Below are 22,183 nucleotides of genomic sequence, written 5' to 3' on the forward strand. Positions count from 1 at the left end.
TGTTTCACACAGCAAACCATAAATTAGTGGGATTTATTACTTTGAGAGAAGGTTTGGGGTGAAAACATAATTAGACAAGAAGAAATTTTAGACTTCTGAAGACAGCTTTAACCTTGAAATATTAAAATTATTATTAACCAGGGTTGAGACTATGATAACACAAGAGAGGTACTTGACTTGGGTGCAAAATTTAAGAAGCCACCAAAACCGAGTAATCAAAATAAATAATATTCTAATGCAGTATTTTAAAAACTCAAAATTAATCCAAAAAAATCCATGATGAACAAAATATCAACATTTTAAATAAAGACAGGATCAGTAGCTGATCCATGATGGATAAAATGGGCTACCCGTTTCAACTCAGCGGTATGATTATTTTCTAAAGCAGTGATCCTCAAAGTGTGGTCCTGGGCCCAGCAGCATCAGTATCCCCTGGGAACTTGCTAGGAATACTGTCTCTCAGTCCCCACCACACACTACTGAAACTGAAACTCTGGGGTGGAGCCCAGCTATTAACATTCTATGGTTCCCACTGTGCTACAGGGCAGATAGGTATTAGCCACAATGTTGGTAGAAAATGTGTATTACATTGAGTCTCAAAGGCAACCTTCAGGGAACCTCTTTATCTGCTTGGGGGGGCATGTTTAGTACCTCAGTTTTACAGAGGAGCTTGAGCTGGGTTAAGTACACTGCCCGGGATGCCTGGCAAGGACATGGTAGAACAAAGACTGGAATCCAGATCTGCCTGGCTAACGTCCGTTCCGTTAGCATCGGTGGCAACACTGATGTGGGTGGGTGGCAAGGGGCAAAGAAGTGCAGGAGTCGGATGCCTGAGCTTACCCTCCGACTCTGACTCCTCTTCATCTTCCTCTTCCTCCTCTTCATTGCTTTCATCCTCACTCTCTTCCTCTTTGGCAATTTTCTGCCGCGCACTCTTAAACACGGACTGTAAGACGATGGAGTCTTCATAGATCTAAATGGTCCAAGTGGCATCTGTTAAAAACTATAAGCTGAGGGCCTAAGAGTCACAACTGCAACATGCACTTCTCTTCCTCATGCAAAACACCAGCTTTATTTTACATGAATTTTAGTAGAAACATCAATGTTAACTTTTATGCCTACAGGAAACCCGAATGAGAAAACCCCCAAGTCCAATACAGACATACATGTTCTCACAAGAGAAAGTCTATATGCAGTTGAAATAATTTCAGTGTGTGTGTGTATGTGTGTGTGTGTGTGTGTGTGCGCACACGCACACACACTTGAGAGAAGGGTGGACTTCTAAAAGATATCCTCTCTCCTGTGACAACAAAAATAGAATTTAAAAAGAGTACTTTTTATTTGAACTTATCTATTAAATACTGTGGCAAAGCAACCTTCTTTAAAATGCAATTCCCCTCACAAATGGAGGCTATTCTTTATTACTGAGTTTATCAGCACCAGCCAATACTAGTCCAATCAGTACTTTATTTTTGGTGTATGCCTAAACATAGTTGTTGAGAGAAATATAAAGCTGAAATGGTCCTTTTTCTTAAAAAATTAAAAACAGAAGTACCATGTGATCCAGCAATCCCACTTCTGGGTATATGTCCAAAGGAACTGAAAGCAAGGTCTTGAATAGATATCTGCTCACTCATGTTTACACAGCAGCATTATTTACAACATACAAGGGGTGGAAGCAAACCAAATGTCCATTGATGGACGAATGGGTAAACAAAATGTGTCGTATACACAATGGAATATTACTCAGCCTTAAAAAGGAAGGAAATCCTGTCACATGCTACAACATGGATGAACCTTGAGGACATTATGCTAAGGGAAATAATCAGTCACAAAAAGACAAATATTGAATGATTTGACTTATATGACGTATCTAAAGTAATCAAATTCATAGAAATAGAAAGCAGAGCTGTGGTTATCATGGGCGGGGGGAGGAGAGATGGGGAGCTGTTTAATGGGTACAGAGTTTCAGTGTTACGAGATGAAAGAGTTCTGGAGATCTGCTACACACAATGACAATATACTAAATGCTACTGAACTACACACTTAAAAGTGGTTAACGTGACCAATTTGTGTTAAAACTGATCATTATGTGTTTTACCACAATAATTAAGTAAAAAATAAAAAACAAAAAAAATGATCCTTGTTCTCTAGGAACATATTCCTTTATTGTAAAGATGTGCCACATGCCGGGCAATTTGTGGTGAGCCCCAAATGACATAGTCCAATAGGAGGACACGGGACAGGGGGAGAGGACTGAGATGGGGCCACTGGTGTAGAGTCGGCCAGAGACATTGGAGTTGAGCTGGATCTTAAAAGTGAGAAGGATTCTGTCAGGGGTGAGAAAGGAGAGGAGCTTTTTAGGAAAGGAGACAAGTGAGAACGGTGGGGAGGCACAAATAAAAAAAGATGCACCTGGGACTATGTCAGTGTCAACTTCTAGGTTACACTATTAGACTACGTTACACAACATGTTACTGTCTTGTAACGATGTAAAGGGTACACAGGCTCTCTGTATTATTTCTTCCCACTGCATGCATATCCAGGGAAGCAGGTGTTGAGGGGACTGGTCTGACTGGACCATGAACTGTTTAGGTTGAAGGGCAACAGGAAATGAGGCTAAAGAGTTAGGGTAGGGTACAACTTTAGAAAACAGCCTATGGAGATTAAGTTCGTTCTAGGGTTTAATATACATGGGAAACCGCAAAGCTGTTGAGCAGTAGACGGATAGGATGAGAAGGAGGTGATCAGAGAAAGACAAACTAGTATCCGAAATAGACTGGGAGGGAAGACAGCCAAGAGGCTATTTATCACCCCATTTGAGGCGTGAGACAGTGAGTGTGCACAGACAGGGCAGTTGTGGGGCTGGAAAGGGACAGCGTACATATCAGTGTTGCCACACTATTCTAAAGAACCCCCAAATCTATCCAGAGACTACAAAAATAGTCATTCACGAAAGACTTCCTTGTTGACTGATGTATTAATATTTACTCTCTATGTCCAGGTTTTCATCTTAACTTTTTTTTTGAAGAGTGTCTTGAAAACACAAGGTTTGCTTTCTAGACCTACTGTCTTGGTCAAAATACTACTACTGTTAACTGCTATTAACCTAGAAACGTACAGCCTGTTCAAGGGCCATTCTGAGGATTCCCATGTTCTCCAACTTAGTGACAAGAGCTGACACAGAGGTAAAAAAGCAGGAGCAGGAAAGAGGCTCAAGGAATTTAATGGTGGCTTGACACTGCACTGGTTGGCAGACACACTGACCTTTCTTGTTCTTTCTTCTTCATGGGTATGAGCATTAGGCCAGAGAAACAGGTAGGAAAAAGGGAGTTCCCACAATAGGTGAGTGAAATTGAGGTGTAATTAAAGTGAAATAAAGTGTCTTCCCTCTAGTTATTTTAATAAATTCAGTGTCACTTATATATTCTTACACTTGCTTACTATGGAGATGGGAAGGAAAGAGAATTACAATTGGCCTGATGAAAAGCATTTTTTTGTAAGCAATTAAAGCAATTTTTTTTCCTCTTGTTTTAAATCATACTTGTTTCAACTCTTAATGGAAGGCTACAATCAGAAAAACGACAGTAAACATAATCAAATATACAATCTCTATAAAAGCAAAAAACTGGACCTCCCACCTTTAGGCATGACATTAAGTGATTTACTTGAATCCCGCCTCTAATTAGAAGTGGAGCCTTTAAGGGAAGCATGAGTAGAAATCAGCACAGGTGGGGTACAGAGGAGGTGGCACTCGTTTGACAATGCCAAAGCATCAATTTACTTACACAGGTAGCATGGAATACAGGCTTTTCTTTTTCATGTTTCTTCTGCCAGGGTAGTAGTAATGGTTCAAATGTTAGAAAATGAAACATTTTACTTAAAAGGAACATAGGCACATTTGAGGTTAAAATGATTTCAGACAATGAAAGACAGACCTGGGATCCCTCCAAGTTGAACGTCTGAGCATTATGACAGAGAAGCATGACATCTTTCTCCAGGTCGCCCAAGCTCCGGTACTTATGATTACGAATTCTTTCCTGATGAAAATTTTGGGTGAAATAGAGGAAAGAAGAGGGAGAGAAAAGGCGACGATCATTACTTGGTTAACAAAGCCTGATTTTCCCTTTGTCTTGTCAGCATACTCCCCTGCCAGGGATGTGGGACTGCACAACTTCAGGGGCTGCCCTTCACAGAGACCACCCTCCCACCGGGGTTCCTTCTTGTGTGGGGGAGGAAACAAGCGCGTGACGGGGAACAGAAAGAGCAATGGGTCTGGAAAGTCTGCGGCTTAAGTAAAACGCAGTATAACATGAGCTCTCAGCCTAACGATTAAATCACACACGTGTAAAGGCACAGGGACATCCCAAATTTTCTGGTGTCAGGCCCTGGATGGGTGTCAGCGGTTGTCAGACAAGATGCTGTCACCAAGTCCTAACTGTCATCATTTCAATGAATTTACACTTGTCCTTTATTCAAAATAAAGTGTATAAACAGAATATCTACCTTTATTTTTTTGAAATCCACCGGCTTCCTAATTAATTCATAGTATTCTGGTAATTCTTTCCTCGAAGGCAACTGAATGAAGACTTCACTGAGCTGTCGCCCTGAACTGTAGGGTGGGGGGGACAAACAAAACACAGCAGATCATGCACGACAGAGGGAAGATTTTAGTTCATTTCAGAAAATGTTAAAAAAAAGCAAATTGGCACCCCACACATATATACATGGGGCCATTTAAATCAAGAAAAATTCTACAACTCTCTTGAAGATGAATGCCCCTGTGCGAACTTCAAAATCACATTAAAACACCATTAGGTCCGCACTCTGTCACACATGATAGGGGGAGTCCACTGTGGATTTCTCCTTCAGAGCAAAGATCTCTTCAGTTTCATAGAAACATTTAAATACCCCATTCAACCAAAATTCCAATGTTAAACAAATAATAATTGAGTGGGTAAAAAAACCAAAACACTTTATTTCCATATTCCTTTGTCTTCAAATTCACTTTATATTTAGAAAATAATGTCAGAATATACGCGAATGAACATCAAATGAAAAGCTTTTGCATGTACCTAGTAACCATTTTTTTGGTGGTGTTCCTTTTAGGGTATTTCATACATTGTGTACCACACATACCTGTAATATTATTTGCTAAAGGAACCCCTTTATCTCACGTAACTGCACTGCTGTATGGAGCAATTTGGGCCACAAAGAACAAACATATTTAGCAAGTGTGGATGCCTGATGTTTCTGGGATTAGTGCTTGTAACCCTCCCCCAAATGCATGGTAGCTGTATTTGGAAACAGATTTAATAGCAACAAACGCTTAGCATTTTGTAATTTTGAAAAACAGACTATAAAGCAATATAAGCCTTTAATGACATTTAATATTAGAAGCAGACGTGATTAAAGGAACAAAATATATACAATTTAGATTCAAGAGCCTAATATCTGACTTGGCCTATCCAGATCAATAATAGCTTGTTAGGTATGGGATAGTCATTTTTCACAAAAAATCTCGCTTCTCTTATGATGCCATCTCTATTTCCTTTGTGAAGCCAGAAATTCCAAAAAAAAACGACCATAAATCACTGCCATGCAAATTTCAGAAGGTGATTCTAGGAGTGTGCAAGAATGCTAGAAACAGCAGCAAAGAATGAGTGACAATATGCTGTTTTAATCCATAGTCCCAGCTGTATAATTAAAAAATAATCATAATGACAGTTATCATAAAAAAGGCATGCGCAGTAACTCAAACGGTTGCTTAGCAACCAGTGGGGAAAATGCTGAAGTGCAAAGGGGCCTGCATAAATTAACCGAAAATCCTCTGTCAAAGCGATGGGCGAGTTTTTCTGTGTCACTGTTTTATTTAATGCATATATGGGCTTCATGAATACTAAAATCAGGGCACACACAAGAGGTTTAAGAGGACTGCAGTTTAACAGGGGATTGGATTTTTAGATTATTATGGCAAGAACCAAGGTGTTCTCTCACACTGATAGCCACCCAACCCACTTCCCAGGATGAGAAATGCATTTGTACCACTATAAGTTATACCACATAGTATATAACAAAACCTATTTTATTTACTATCGCCTTCAACATGGGAACACAATTTCTGGCCTATTCTTTTTCTATTACTCAGATTTATATATATATATATATATATACACACACACATATATATATATATATATATACATACATATATATATATATATGTATATATATGACATTTTACCTATTTGAAAAGGAGTATCTGAAAGGCAATTTATAGGTACTAGTTTTTCTATTTCTATCCGTGACTTCTTTATAATTAGCATTCTTTATAAACTAGCAACAATCAAAGAGACCTCTTTGTAATCTTGGATTTAATACCTGACCCTCAATGGTATCCATGGTGTCATTTTCTACATTGCCGACAGATGGTGTCATTTTTCTATTGACAGGTTATGAGCACACCTTTGCTTTGTACACCTGTGACATACTCTTAATTTCAACTGTGCCACTGGTGAAGTGAGAAATAAGCGATTGGCACCAAGAGTGTGACACAGCTCTAACAGTGCCAGAATACCTAAAACAATCTGAGTCTGACATCGCTGTCCTAAGTCATGTCAGAAATCCTAGACCCTATAAGGGGACAAGTCCAGAGTTACATGTGCTTATAAAGGAGAGCGCCGAATGTTCTGAGACTCAGGGCCAATACTGTAAAATGAGACAGATTTCTTGTTTCACAACAATCCTACCCCACCTCCTTTTTTCGCCCTCATAAGCACAGAGGGCATGGGCAAAAGACCTGGAAGCTGTCTAAGGAAGTCTTCCTGTGGCCATGTTGGCTCCATCATCATTCAAACATCTCAGTCTGGCTTTCGACGCCCTCCTCAGCTCAGTCTCTGCAAGTCGGGTTTGTACTGTTAACCTGACTCTCCTGTGTATCCCTAAGTGCCATGGCCACCCCTCTACCCCCTCCTTTATGGCAAAATCCAAGTCTCCAGAGCTGACCCACCTCTCACTTGGCTGGAAGGAGCTCTATCCTTTTCCCTTCTCCAAATACTTCATTATCCATCCAGGATCAAGAACCCATTCTCCATACAAATGGAAGAAATCCTCAATATTCATTAAACCAACTCCTAGTCCCTCACTATTTACTGTTCTGTGAACTCTTTTCTCTCCTTGCAGGGTGGGAATATTTTGTTTGCAGTCAAAACTCTTCCTCTCATCTCTATCAGAGGCAATGAACCTGACAGACAGTTAAGGCAGGAAATGCCAGGAGGTCCTGAGGACACCCCGCTTTTCCATGACCTATAAAATGCACTGAGATAGTAGGACCACTTGTTAATGAATCCCTAAAGTAATTCATTTTTATTTTTCTAAATTAAAGGTTTAAAAAAAAGTAAATAAGAAAAAAAAAAAAGGAAGTAAAGCAGCCTGATTGAGTTTTGAATTCTTGGCATTTCTTTCTTAAACTTAAGCTCAGCAAAGGCTTTTTCAATATACCTTTCCAAATGCTCTTTTCCCCCAGTGCTGGAAAGTTTTTTGTTTTTTTTTTAAGAACAGAACAATGGAGTAATTGTACAGTGCTTTGCAGAAGGTGTCCTGTTTCTGTTGAAATGCTTATCCTACCCCCAAGGTATTTTCCATTATGTGATTTTACACAATTTAAGGCCTAAGCACACATTGTTAACCTCAAAGTATGCTGCTTCCCCTTGCAAAAGTGATAACCCCTCCCCTCCCCCAAAAAAGGATTCCACTGATGGCCTGTAATTTCAGAATCTACTTTGTACAATGATCTATCACAGAGTAAGAAACATGACCCTGACCAGAGGTAGGGTGGGTGGGGGAGGAGTGTAGCCTGAAATACTAATTTAAAGGAACCCAATGCACTTACTGTGAGTTTACAGGTGCTGGTGGGCATGCACGTTTCCTCTCCACAGAGGCCAATGGACACAGAGACACATGTCCATGATGTTATGCTGTGTGAGATGGAAAAGCCCTCCGTGCCACTGTGTAAATGATGGTTTGAAACCCTGCATGTATAACACACACACACACACACACACACACACACACACACACACAGATTTACTCTGCTATGTATGCTTCATCTGGGAACCAGTTTTTCTCCCATTACCTCCAGAAACCAAATGGCAATAAGTCCACATCTATACTACTATAATTCTAAAATGATGACTGTATACATTCTAAACATTACATCAATATCCGCTTTACCTGTTTATGGTTTAGGTATAGCTGAAAGAGTGCAGAAGACTGAAATCTTAGCTGAGAAACCTACTCCTTTAAAATACTGGATATTATGACTTTCCAACAAGTCCAAACCAAGAAGATATGATATTGGGTGAGAATTTTGGTTTTTTTTTGCTGCTTTATGATTTTGCTTTTTATCTACCCAAGCTGATCTGTTAACAAGCATTTTTAATAGATACTTTAAAAAATGAGACTAACTACAGTTGAAATAGGTTTTGTTTAGTTAATGAATATAAAAATGTGGCTACTTTGCTTCTGTAAGAAAACGATGTCACAATTTAGAGTACCCACTTGGAAGGCTTTTACAGAAAAGTTATTATAGTCCTAAAGGAATCAAACACAGGAAATCATCTGGGAAGAAAACTATAAAATTGGGTCAACATTGGAGGGCAGTAGGTGAAAGCAAGCTGCTGCTTTTCAGGGTCAGATTCTTATTAGATTTTAATACATGTCACTTAAAAAGGCACTTAAATCAGGGTAGCACCCCAGTTATCCAAAAAGCCCCCAGAAGCTTGAGCCAGACACAAAATAGGTGTCACGAGCACCTGCATCCCATATTCACTACTGAGATCTCTCATCTGAATCTTATTGAATATTGGCTGATGATGTTCCTATGCAGCTTAGAAACCTGACTTCCTAGCCTCTTGAAGCATGTATGAGGTAACAGCAAAACAGAATGAGATGGGAGTAGACTTCCTTGTGGTAGTGGAGTTGGTAGCTGTTAAAAATCACCAAGGGTTATGTTAAGGACTGTAGATATATAATATGCCTGAGTTATCAACAAAAATAAGGTTGCAGCACGTTAATGCAAGGTAAAGGCCCCAACATTAGGAAACTACAAAGGGCTCGCTCAGCTCAATAAGAAAAGCACCAAGGCTTTATCAAGTCTTAAACACAATCACACTTTGAAGCGCAGTTTCACTTTTGGTAATTTATTTTATATATGTATGCATATATAGATGTATATTTGTGTGTACACATTTATATACATATGTGCACATATATGTGTATATATGTATATGTGTATATATAATTTTATATATATATGCTAGATAATCTAAAATTATGTATTTAAGGTAATGTGCCTTAAGGAATGGAAAAATGCTTATGACATTCACTAAAAAAACAAAAACAAACAAAACATGATATCAAATTGTAAATGCAGTACAACTTCAACTAGGTTTTTAAAAAGGCATTAACTAAGCACCAGAAAGAGATATGCCAGAGCATAAATAAACATTAATAATAATGTACTCTTATTCAACAAAATGAAGATTTATGATCTAATGTAATTTGGAACCATATTATCATCCATAAATAAAGTAGGTCTCAAATACTTTTATTGGGTTACCTTCTTTGAAAACATGCAATAAGTCAAAAATCTAATCTGATTTTTCCCAGAGAAACAATGTCTAAGGGGCATATATGACCAACCTTTATTTATATCACCATAAATAGCACATTTCACCAACTGGCACCTTTTAACTCTACCATACAAAGCCAAATAAATAAATATAATAGAACAGAATAATTCTATAACATTTTTAATATATTGCAACTGTCAGAAACTATATAAAGTTGCTATTTATTTCTTTGGAATTCTCTCATTGAATTTATTACTACAAATCAGAGGTGCTCAGCAGAACCTAGGCTTCAGAGAGTAATATTTATTTGTTTGTTTAGACAAACCTTTTGAGGAGATGTTTGAAAAGATTTATTCATCTAACACTTGACTTTTTAGAAATAGTGACTCAGGAAGTCTTGAACACTTCTCTTTTTCTCACGTGACATTTCATAATAGCAGGTACAGATATAGGATCCTAACTGTCCATCATGTCTAAACATGACAGCTAAAAGGCTTGCTGCTTCCTTGGCCAGGCACGTCACCAGCTTTCGCCATCTCATCTTGTAGACCTGGACATGCCTCAGAGGATGCTTTCCTCCCAAAAGGTAAGGACCGACCTTCCCTTCCACTGAATGTTCTGTCCTTTGATGTCTCCCTATGTCTCTACTTGTTAATAGTAGAAACTCGTCAAAGCTTTTGGCTGAATTGTGACCGAACTCCAAAGCACAGAGCTTTTGTAGGCAAACAAAATCAAATGCCTCTCCACCTGAGCTGCAAATCCCCAATGTCACTTTGTTAAAGGGCTGGGTCATAGCAGGCTTTGGAGGTTTGCTTTTTTCTATAATGGACCTTTTAGTAGATTCTTAAGGAAGACATATGACATGTGATTCTAAAGGAAATGAGACAGATTTTTCCTCCGTGAATATACAAGAACATATATGCCCCAATAACTGCCACCGTTCAGTGCAATCCAGTTTTGATCAAAGACAGTTACAGAGTAGTTTTAAAGACAGTTTATAAGACTGTACAAAAATGAGCTTTGTTATTTCCAGCTGGGATGCCTTTCCCTCCCTCAGAGAGAGGTCATTTATGCTGGAATTGGCCTGGAGCTCTGAGAGGCAGAGACCCTGGGCTTCTGGGCCAGGCTAACGCTGGAAGCCTCGGGGAGGCCTTTTGTGCCTCAGAAAGCAAACAAACCAAGTTTATTTGTGGGCTACCCACCTGCTGTATGTGGGTATAATTGGCTGAGCAACATAAATAAGTGTCAAACCACCGGAGTCAAAGCAGCCTATTCCGGTAAACATTGGAAAGTATCAATATTTGTAATGAGGGCAAACTAAAGTACTGGAATCCACATTTCCCTGAGCAGATTCTCTCTGGACTAAATGCAACTTCTGAGCTCCAAGTCAGCATTTCCCCAAAGTGTTCTCCCTGGAACATTAGCTTAATGGATGACTAACAGCATTCCTTGACAAAGGGAGTTCGCTGGTCAAAGGAGTTGAGGAAACACTGGGTTAAACAAAGTTCAACAGGTTACTTTTATGGAGAAACTTGGAGCCTCTAACTGCACTGGGAATTCTCCAAGAAGCCATAGGACTCAAGTGTGAGGACCACACTCTTGGGAAGCATCGTCTGGGGCTGTGCACGAGGCTATGACCTTACCAGGCTGCAACTACACAAGATAAATTGTCAGCCTGAGGCTGAGCCCAGAGTATCCCATACAGAGAATAAATGAAGCAAGGCTGTTCACCCAGCACTATGATTTTCTAAAAGTGTATACACTTGGTCCCGCTACTGTTTCATGGCAATTTCTCCATAATCTAATTAGAGCTATTAAGTGCAAAGGTGCTTGAGCCTGAGATCCACAGTCACAGCCTCTCTAGCCAATTGAAAAAAATATGGAATGTCTCATGCCAACATTGGTAAAAATAAATTTTGTCTAAAAGAGCTTCTTGGCTGGTCCTGAAGGGACAGTCAATACTAACAACATAATCACAACATCAAGGGCTGTTAATAGTTATGGAGAGAATTTTGATTTCCTGGGATGGAGTATGGGGCTGGACAGCTATACACACACATGCAAGCATGCAGCACCCACACATTTCATACCACATCATCTCACCCACATTTCTGTAACTGATACCACATTCACCTTACCACTCAGGACAGTGATCCAAGAGTTATCTTGAAGTTCTCCTCCTCCTCTCACAACCATTCTGACCCTAAGTCTTGTCCATCACAGCTCCAACTATTTTATTCTCTTGTCTTCAGACCCACTGCCATGTCCCTCCTCTCTTGTAACCGATGACCCAGTCATATTGAGATCCACGTGGTCTTGACGGGGGTCCCGCTCTTCCACACCTCCGTGGCTGCCTCCACCCATGGAACTAGGTACCTTTGCCGCATCCACGTCTCCCCGCTCCGCTCCCCTCCAGTCTACCAGGGGAACTCCTACTCTGCCCACAAGCCGACTTGACGCTTTCCCCATTCCTGCCCCATCCCTCCCCTCCCGCCCCGTATACATGCTTTATTCAAACTATGTGTCCGTTATCTATAGAGCTCTTTCCAGCTATTCTTTCAGGCATTCCATTTGATTCCTTTTCCTACATTCTCAATACTTGCAGGGACTGACACATAGAAAATGCTCAGTGCTTTTGAACCCATGAAGCAAGAATTTAAAAAATGATTTACAAAACTTGTTCATCATAATGCAACCTCTGAACATGCTGTACACACAGGCTTATGGGGAAAGGAAGCACATGTGACAGTAAGCACGAGACAGGCTCTAGAGCCCTGAGGAAGCAGACGTCAGTTCCTTGCTATGGCTCTGGAAATTAGTTTAAACATGTCTTTAGTGAAAATGGATTTATCTAGGTCCCAACTACCTACGGTCATACTGTCTCCTCGAAAAGCCCAGGCATGGCATTGGAGGCTTGCAGTACCCTTTAAAGTTATTATTAATCCACTTTTCATGGTCACATGATTATTTTGATAGAAGAGGCGAAAAAGAGCTTATGCCTGTCTGTGTTCACTGGGACTGGGAGTTCAGCCTACATCAGACCATTTGGACCTTAAAGCCTCCTTTCTGCATTGTGGTGGTGGGAGCTTTTACACACTATGGATATGGTGCGTCTGGCTTCCAGGATTGATAACTGTTTACTGAACACCAATAGAAAAGAAAAGACAAAAAAAAACATGACAATCTTGCCCAACAGTTTCATCTCTACACAGATGTGGGTCGGTACACATCACCCCCATGTTTAGTCTCCTTCTATAAAGGAGGATGCCACACCTGGTGATCAGTATTTATTCTGAAATTTACAAAATACAGCTTCAATTCTTTTTCCTCCTGGCTCTAGACTGGATCCTAAACCAGTGGGGGAAAAATGCTGTCAAGGATGTTATAGAGTCAACTGACAAATGTGGAATATGGGTGGCAAAGTATTATACTGATATTTTTAAAAAGTACAAGCTGACTGCAAGGGGAAAAGAAATGTTGTTTTCAATATACCAGGGGGCGAGAGGGGTGGTTTGCAAAAAAAAAAAAACAACCAAACAAACATACATACATGACTCGTATCCATCTTTTGTTCTCCATATATATTCAGTATTATAATTTTAATGAAGTTTTTTCCTTTCTTAAAATGTGTATACATTTTTTTGGCACCCTCTGCATTAATGACAACTTCTAACCATGGTAAACCATGCCCCACTCACCTAACATCACATTCTCACAACATCGCTAGGAGAAAAGCATTTCTACCTTCCACCCAATGGGAGCAAAGGCACACAAAGGTTACACTGACTGACTTAGGACGCTGAGGACCACACATGACAGGCAGGCCCAGAAGTTACACCCTGAAGCCAGCCCAGAGCACAGAACTTCAACACGCCACAATCAATCCCAGAGTGTCAGACACAGTATGCACGCCTCTTCGCGTACCGCAGGAGATCCGAGCACCACGGGTGCTTTGGGATTAAGCCTCTAAAGCAAGACAGCACAGAGTTAAGAGGTCCGCAGGATGTGAGACAGAAGCTGCACTGAAAGGGAGCGAAAAGCAACAGAAACCCATGTCCGAGGCGCTACAGGTAGGGGTGGATGCAGGTGGCTCCCAACACCTTTGTGAGAAATGCTTTAACAGAGTGGACACCCCAAATGGCAAAACAGCACAGACAAGTTCAAAAGCCACAGCAGGTGTTTTGGAATGTCTGTGCCTCCAGCCCTCACTCCAAGTAGGGGTGGTCAGGAGGCAAATGGAGAAATGCGCTTCCAACTCCTTAGGAATTGATCTGTTTGGTGCACCAAGGGATACCTGGATTAAGAGACATGGGAATACAAGACAGATCCTGACCTGTTTCCTTCTATTTCCAACTGAGAATTACTGGGCACCTTCTCCACGTTACACCTGCGGTAGAGTAGAAAGAACACTCGAGTCAGAAGACCTGGGTACTCGTCCCAGCCCGGCTCCCGCCTCCTAGGTTGGGCGACCTTGGGTAATTCATTTCACTCTCCAAGCCTTGGCCTCCTCATCTACCTGCCTTGCCTACCTCACGGGATTGTTGGGAAGATCACACGGGCTTATGTTTGGAACCTCATTCTGAAAAAATATAGTTCTCCAGAAATGGGGGGTGCGGAAAGACTTCCCTAACTTCTTTGGGACTTTCCTTGCTTCTCGGAAACATATAACTTCTTGCTGCTTTGGTCCCATTTCCCTCCACACACGTTCTGCGTGGCATTTAGGACCCACGTTCCATCCGCTGTTCCAGAAGCAGTGGAAGACGTAGCATCTGCTAGGGATGTGTGCGATCTTAGGAAAACGCTCTAGCTTATCTGAGTCTAGCTCCTTAGTTGTAAAACGGGGATAATACTTACCTCAGAAGATTGTTGTGAACATCAAATAGGATACCGTACTTTGTTACAGCAGCCAGCACACAGGGTACACCCAACAACAGGCAAACTCAGCTTCCGAACATTACCTAGGTAGTCGGCGCCACCTCTCAGAACTCTTATTCTTTTCGAATAGATCCCTGAGCTAATGATCTTCAACTGGAAACCAGCACCTGAGGTCTTGCGTCCTTCCATGGGCCTTCTAGGGAGGCCTCTACAGTTGAGGATTTTGAAACTGCTTTTGTTGGTGTCCCTTTGTGTGGTGGCAGCGAGGTGACTGACATGTGTGACACATCTTGAGAAAACCCTACATCCCATCGAAATCTTACTCTAGGCACAGACGGCACCCTTTGGCGCATACAACCTACGTGTGGCCACTTAAGAGATCCCTGCTGAGCCACTGCCCACTCTGCCTGAGGAGAGCGGGAGGCCTTGCAGAGTGGGCAAAGTATAAACCGAGGAGTGGAGGGGGAAAGTGCAGGCTAGATTCAAGTATGGAGCATTAGCTGGAAGGCCTGAAACATGAAGGAGAGTGGCATGTAGGAAAACACAGTTGGGAAGGTGGCTAGGCCCAGACTGTGGAAGACTATCCTTCCCATGGTCAAAGTTTGATCACCATCAGGCAGGTCACTGAAATATCCAATGGGGAGCTATTGGAAGTTCTTAAGTAACAGCATGACATGGTCAGATACGTGCCCAGAAGGCAGGATGAGGGGCAGACTGGAGGTGGGGATCATAGGCAGGACACAGCTGTCCCAGGCCAGACCAGTGATGGAAAGGCCCTAACGATGACAGCGTGTGAGGAGGCAGAAGGAGGGGTGCGCGGGCGATGCCTGTGTGTGGACGGGACCTGGTAACTGAGTGCGTGCTGGGATAAGGTACAGAACTGGGAACACTTTTACCACTGCACTTTTGGGATGCTGGGCTGATGATGGTGTTGACTAAGGGGATACAGAAGCCGAAACAGACCGGTGTCACCTCAGAATGTGTAACAGTGAAGGAAGAGAAACCTGGGAACGACAAATGCTAACTCAGACATTTTATAGAACATACTATAAATAATTTGAAGCAAGATGGGCATGGTTCTATGATCCGAGAGTAATGGGAATTACAATTCACTGGGGAAGTGAGGCTCTGAACAAAGGAAATTCCAGCAGAATAATTTTAAATGATGCTCATAAGGAGTTTGTGGGGACAGACCTACATAGTTGGTCAGCAATCGGAGTGGCTTGGGAAAAAAAGTACAAACAAAAAAAACTCCAACAAAACAAAAAAGAATATTAAATAATGGTATGGATTTGGCTTAAAGAATGTGTATTACTACAAAGCTACTTTTAGAAAGACAATATGAGCACTGGTGTGAATAGTCTACCTCGGATGGAGGCCCCGGGATGATGGTCAATGTGGGAAAGCCTTCGACACGGCAAATACCTAACTGCACCTCAGGTAAAGCACTCTGGAGAGAAAATCCTGGAACGAGGCAACATGTTTAAGTAAGAGCCCATCCCTTCTGGAGAATGGGTTGACTACATGCGGACTTTCAAAGCAGTAGCTCAGCTTTACTCAACGTGAGGGAAATGCTATGAAGGACTTTTCAGCATGCATAGGAATTAAGTACACTTCCTCATCAAGTTGTGCTGTACCAAATCCTTGGAAAGGTGCTATAATGGAATGGAATGAAATGTTGTATCTCATTACCCCAGGCAATGTCGTTAAAAGATACAGATATAGATATGCATATATAGATATAGCTATATGTCTATCTATCTTCTATCTATCTATCTATCTTCCCCTAAAAGTGACCATAAACACTAGATAATGTCATTGTACCCTCATGTAATGGGCTCCATTACCTCTCGTTCCCAGAATTCCCCAGTCCACTGCCTGTTCAGTGATGTCTGGTAGGAAGACTATCTCTCCACTGATGGTGAGCTCATGGGGGCAAGTACTGTGAGTTTTTAACCTCTGGCCCTACTCAGCAGTACAGGCTGGAAATAAGGGGGAAATGCAATTAATAAATGAAAGATGTTCTACAACATGAGGAAAGTTAAGATTCAGAACAAGTTGAGGCTTTCCACCATTCCTAGAGATATCATCAGAACTTATGAAAATGAGGGGTAAGAAGACAGTCCTGGTTCAGGGAGAAATACAGAGCCTGAAGAGCCTCAGGAAGGAGGGAGCCCTGCAGTTATTACCCCTGCCACCCCACTGCGTGCTAGGCATGCAGCCACCATCCATCCAGAGAGGCCAGGAAGGTAACTCCCGCCTCCCCTTCTGCTTCCCTGTGGTCATCCATCTTCAAAGCTAGGGCCAGTCCTAGTGGGATGCTTCTGCTCGAGTCTTCAAACAATTGGTAGAGCCGGTGAAGGTGAGAATAACCTCATATTCTGATTCCAGAGTCTTCAGGAATGAGAACAATGCTCAGACTTGAGAAGCAAGGCATAGGAAAGGCTGAACAAAAGCTACTGATAGGAGTCAATAGAAAAGAGCATATTAAGATGCTTCAAATGAGTTCAAGTGCCCAGATGCAAACTAATTACATCCTGAAAGAGTATGTAGATTGCTTCTGCTAATAATGGTTAAGAAATCACAGAGAACAGAAAAGAACAGAAAAGGAATCAGAAAACTAGAGATAAGCAAACGTCCCAATTTCAAAACGAGCAAGGAAACTTGAGGCTGCTACGCTTGACGTAGGCCCTTGGTAGAAACTTAGAAGAAATTATTCAGATGCCACGGGGCTATTTAGGGAAGATAAATAACATCATTAAGGACCAGTAGGGGGTCTCTTAGAAAAAGCTATGGCAAGCTAACCTCATTTCATTCTTTCGGCAGGGTTTCTAGGTTGATAGACTGGAGAGGCCAAAAATGTGGTGTATCTTGGTTTTAGCCTTTTTTGATAACCTTGAGAAATGATAAGACAAATGTGGGTGACGTGATAGCATGGTCACGTGAGTTCACAGATGGCTAGTCAACTTCAAGGATTATTGGATAATAAAGTCATGTCAACCTGAAGGATTTTCAGTGGCATGTTATAGAGAGACCTGTCCTCTGCGCTTTAAAAGTTTCTAATACCTTATAGCAAATCTTTGGATGACCATAAAAAACTTAGAAAGGCAAGAAAGTAAACATGATTTTTTTTAAAAAAGGCACAAAAATTCAGAATTATATCAGTAGACTAGAATGGTGAAACAAAAATCAATATAACGAAATTGCACAGGGATAAGAATAAAATTAGTAGATATAGGTTCAAAAATAAAATAAATGCTTAGTTTAAAGGCTTACCTTGGCAGCATTCAAGTGAGAAAAGAGCTGTCTGCATGTTGTTGGTTTTTTTGGGGGGAGCGGGGNGGGCGGGAGGGAGTTTTACCAACAAATCACATGTTCAACTAAAGTTACTTCTGTGTCAAAGTTGCTGGAAGACATGAACACACTCTTGAATTACGTTAACAGAATTGTGGTTTTCAGAATAAGAAAGCTAACCAACCACTCTGCAATTCACCCTCAGAATGCCTTGGGACTTCTGGGTGCCATGTTTTAAATGGGGTGCTAAGAAAGGACAATGTGCCTAAGGAAGGGGAACCTGGATGGTGAAACTTTAGGTATCGCTCCGATAGCAAAGGAAGGTGCTTCAACCTGAAGGAGAATGTCCTGAGGTGAATGCATTTACAAATGTTTTACAGGACATTCCTTAGATTGAGAACAGCTTCACTCTGGAGGTCTAAGCAGGGCAAATAGCTAGAAGTCAGAGGGCTGAATCTGTCTTAATATTAGGAAATGACCGTTGTGTTTAGAGGTGTCATTTGGTATTGCGAACCGACTCCCAACACAGCGAGCTCACGCTGGGGATGTCCACACAGAGGCTGGATGACGGTCTGCCAGAGGTTTGAGGCACATAACTGGGTTGTGGGAAGTTGGACCAGGTAGAACTAACACTCCTTCTAACATTAAGAGTCCCCTGAGGAATCTCTCTCTTTATTCAAGTAACTGTAAGTCATGTCTCTAAACTTGGAATAGGTCCACCAGACCCTACTCTTCACCATCTTATTCTATATCTCATCCCAGGGACAATTTAAAAGGGTACAGATGCAAATAAGGATGAGTCCCTTTTCAAAGAGAGTCTTAGGTTAAATAGCTCATAAACTGGGAATAGTATTTTAAAAGCCTTCTACATAAGCAGAAAACAAAGCATGCTTAACAAGTCAAAACAAAGCCTTCTAATTCTACTTGACATAAAGTTCTCTACTTGGGGAAATAAAACGGTGGGAACGAGTAGCAGCAGACCAGTACGACCTCTAATAGCAATTACTGCAGAAAGATTTCACATTTATAAATCGCACACAATTATTGGTTCTTTGGGGTGACATTTTACAAAGCATCCTCCTTTAAACAAAATGAGGCCTGGCACTGAAAACAAAGGCAATAAACGGACGCTTACATTATCCTAGTGCTTTATAAAAAATAAAGATATATCTGTCCCAGAATCATTCAAGAACTTTGAAAAAACTGTCTCATGAGAGCTAATTAATTCTTATATATCAGTTAAGTATAGATGGCAGGTCTTACTGAACGCACTGATAATCTGCACCACTGTCAGAGTCCTAACACTTGACTGAGGTGATAGGAGGGAGGTTAGAACAGGTGGCATTTCTTTCACAGGCAGGTTGAGTTACTATATTAGTAGCTGACTTTAATGGTGCAAAAATCTGAACACATGGAGAGGTACATTTCCCAGCAGCATTTTCTAAAACCAACCAAAAATATGATAACATATCTAATTTTAAGGCCCTCCTAAGTTGAGTGCCTCCTACTTGAGTACCAAGTTTGGTAAGAGAAATAAAAAATATAAATAGAATAAGTGCTTTTTCTAGAGGATTACTAACATGAAATATACATGAAACATGCATCGGTGGGAAATTGAGTGCATACTCCTTAGACTGTATCTAAATGTGGGAGCTAATAGAATAGGCCTTATGAGGGTGCTTTTCAAAGGAAACTTAAAATAAATAAATAAAACCAGAGGAAGGGGGGGAAATACTGCTCAACGTCTGCGGGGAAATACTGCTCAACGTCTGCATGCTGAAATATTTAAATATCCTTTCAGTACAGTCCAACTAAAGACCTGCTCAATAATCAGTCCCAGGGAAAATGCGTTTTCTGGTTCTGGAAATAAAAAGATGGAAACCCTATCAGCAAGGATGCTTACTTTATAATGCTGAGAGCTCCATTCACCCACCTGATTAGCTATAAATAGTCTGAAAGGCTGATTATTAATAATTAAACTATTCAAAGAGCTTGGGTTGTATTAACTCATGAAATCCTTATAACGCCTTTAGAGGCAGGTGCAGTAATTATTCCATTTTGTGGATGAGGAAACTGAGGATCTGAAAGGGTAAGTAAATTGTCCAACTCCCCCACCCCCCCACCCCTGAGAGGAAATGCTAGAGTTAAGACTCAAACACAGGTAGTCAAATCGAGACAGAGCTTGTGCTCTAGACTACTGTGCTATGCTTAGCTGAGGCTTAAGGGACCTAACTGTCTCCTACTCTGTATGTTGGGTGGTTTCTAGAAAAGTGGTCAGTTCATAGCCATGTAAGCCCCAAACTCAAGACTATAGAGCCATTATCAACGGGTGAAGCGGGCCAGGTGTGAAAAGCATGATCAATGGTAACTGACACTCCATCCTAGAGGAATGATCGTGGGTGATGGGGATTGTGGCAAACTAGAGCATGACAGGAACGACTGTTACCTTTGGGAAAGTTGGGTAGAGTGCTGCTAGATATTTAGGCTTCACAAAAACAGGTATTTAAAAAACCTCTGCAGTTTTATAAAAAAATATCTCTACTTCTATGTGTTTGCTTTAAAAAAAAAAATTAAAACTACATGAAAGATGAGATAAACCAATCTACTGGCACTGGTGACCTCTTTTATGCCATTAAAGGACGAGATGGCCATCGCCTGGAATAAAAGGCCTCGCTTCTATGCCTCCAAGGGCTGTCTTGACTCTTCTCAGTGCTACAGCAGCCCTAGACTCACTCATCAGGTAATGAACAAAATTCCTATCAAGTAACAAGGCACACCTGGTCAAAGAAACAGACATTTCGCTCTCCTGAGACAATAGCAAAAGAGTTAGAGGTATATGCAGAGTGATACTCTCTGCTTATTTTTTCCTTTACACCAGGGGCTGATAAAATAAGGCATAATTGTCCAAGCTGGCTTCCTGGATGGAAACTGTTTTCGCCTGCGGCAAATCTACCAGTCCAGCTGGGGGTAAGCAGAAACATGACAGAAAGAGTTACTGATTCCTGGTTTCCAAGGAAGTTTGCGTGTTCACCCTGGTCAAAGAACAGACTTGTGGCCAAATTTTCCTTCCTGTATTGCTGTCACTCCCCTGTGTCAATGAACAGCTCATCCAAACCCAAAATAATGGGGCTGTTCTTTGTGGCCACTTCAGAATTCTGAAGGGGGATACACTTTTTTTAAAAAAAGGAAAATAGTAAAAATAGTAAGCAGGAGACCTAAGAAACCTGGTAGGCAAAGAGGGGCAAGAAATTCTGACCCTTTCACACACTTCTCCTCCCACCCATTTGTCACTCTTTCTGAAGACTCCTTACAGATCATGTAATAAAGACTTAACAATACAATAAAACCACATGGTTGAAAGTTTCTTGCTTTTTATACTACTTATCTTTCCACTGAGGTTTCCTTCCTGGTATAACACATGCACCAGTCACAATGAAAACCTAAAATCACAACTTCGTTATATGTGTTAAACACTTCCAGGTATACAGAGCAACACTCGTAAAAAAAAAAAAAAAAAAAAAAAAAAGGTAACTAAAAAATGTTTACTACTTCTATGCAATTTAGAGAAATAAAATGTCTGTTTTGTTTCCTATCAATTTTTCAACCAGAATGAGATGTGATCTTCCCATTAAAACCATATCACATGATTATCAAGTGGACACCAAATCAACTAAAAAATGTAGCATAACTAGTTTATCTACTGTATAGGGCTGCCAAACACCCTAAAACACCTTTACTTTGGTTTTCAAATAATTGTTCCCTGTTTAAAATGGTCTGTGGTTAGTGTCCACTACAGATTTCTCCAAGTTCACATTCAAAAGTTCCATGAAAAAGAGGCAGATTTGCTGAAATACCGTGCAGTCAATATAGTATTAGGAAGTAGAAGATTGCTCAAACAAGTGCTCAGAAACTCAAGTGCGTTGGAAGGAAAGAAGGAACAGTATTTTTGTTGAAGTGTTTGTTTGGTTGTAAACAGAGCCTTAACATGAAATATTAACTTTAAATATGCTAGGACTCTTCTTTCTCTAACAACTCAAACCCAAAGTATAATTTCACTCTATCATTCCAATCCTTCCACATTAATGATGGTATTTCAGAGATCCTTAAGAATCCTTCTCCAGTTTAGATTAAAAAAAAAAAAAAGCTGTAATCTAAAATTGTATTTCCAAGTATCTTAAATACTACAAGGTAAACATCATACAAAATAGCAGGAGTGGCCATTTTGAAGATAGCACAAGGTAACTGGTATCTTTGGAGTAAAAGCCATGAAACAAAAAGTAGAAAGAACTTAAGACCTCAGTGTACACCTTGGTACACCCTGCTCTTGAGGTAGTCTCACTATGGTCTTGGTGAAGAGGATCATGGGGAAGGGGTGAAACACT

General features: G+C 40.9%; 1 protein-coding gene across 4 annotated transcripts in view; it reads right to left on the reverse strand.

Moving 5' to 3' along the window:
* Nucleotides 1–22,183, reverse strand: part of LOC109384491 (probable global transcription activator SNF2L2) — a 46,535-nt gene that overhangs the window by 20,884 nt on the left and 3,468 nt on the right. For 2 of the 4 annotated variants that reach the window (XM_019645890.1, XM_019645892.1), the window contains 4 exons: nucleotides 13,966–14,019; nucleotides 4,507–4,612; nucleotides 3,939–4,040; nucleotides 841–973 (listed from right to left, as the gene is read on the reverse strand). In XM_019645890.1, coding sequence (XP_019501435.1) covers nucleotides 841–973; nucleotides 3,939–4,040; nucleotides 4,507–4,612; nucleotides 13,966–14,019 — 395 coding nt within the window. The remainder of the gene's footprint in view (nucleotides 1–840; nucleotides 974–3,938; nucleotides 4,041–4,506; nucleotides 4,613–13,965; nucleotides 14,020–22,183) is intronic. The other 2 variants (XM_019645891.1, XM_019645893.1) reach the window with 1 other exon arrangement.

This window comes from Hipposideros armiger, unplaced genomic scaffold, assembly GCF_001890085.2.
Source record: "Hipposideros armiger isolate ML-2016 unplaced genomic scaffold, ASM189008v1 scaffold_95, whole genome shotgun sequence".
Lineage (NCBI taxonomy): Eukaryota > Metazoa > Chordata > Mammalia > Chiroptera > Hipposideridae > Hipposideros > Hipposideros armiger.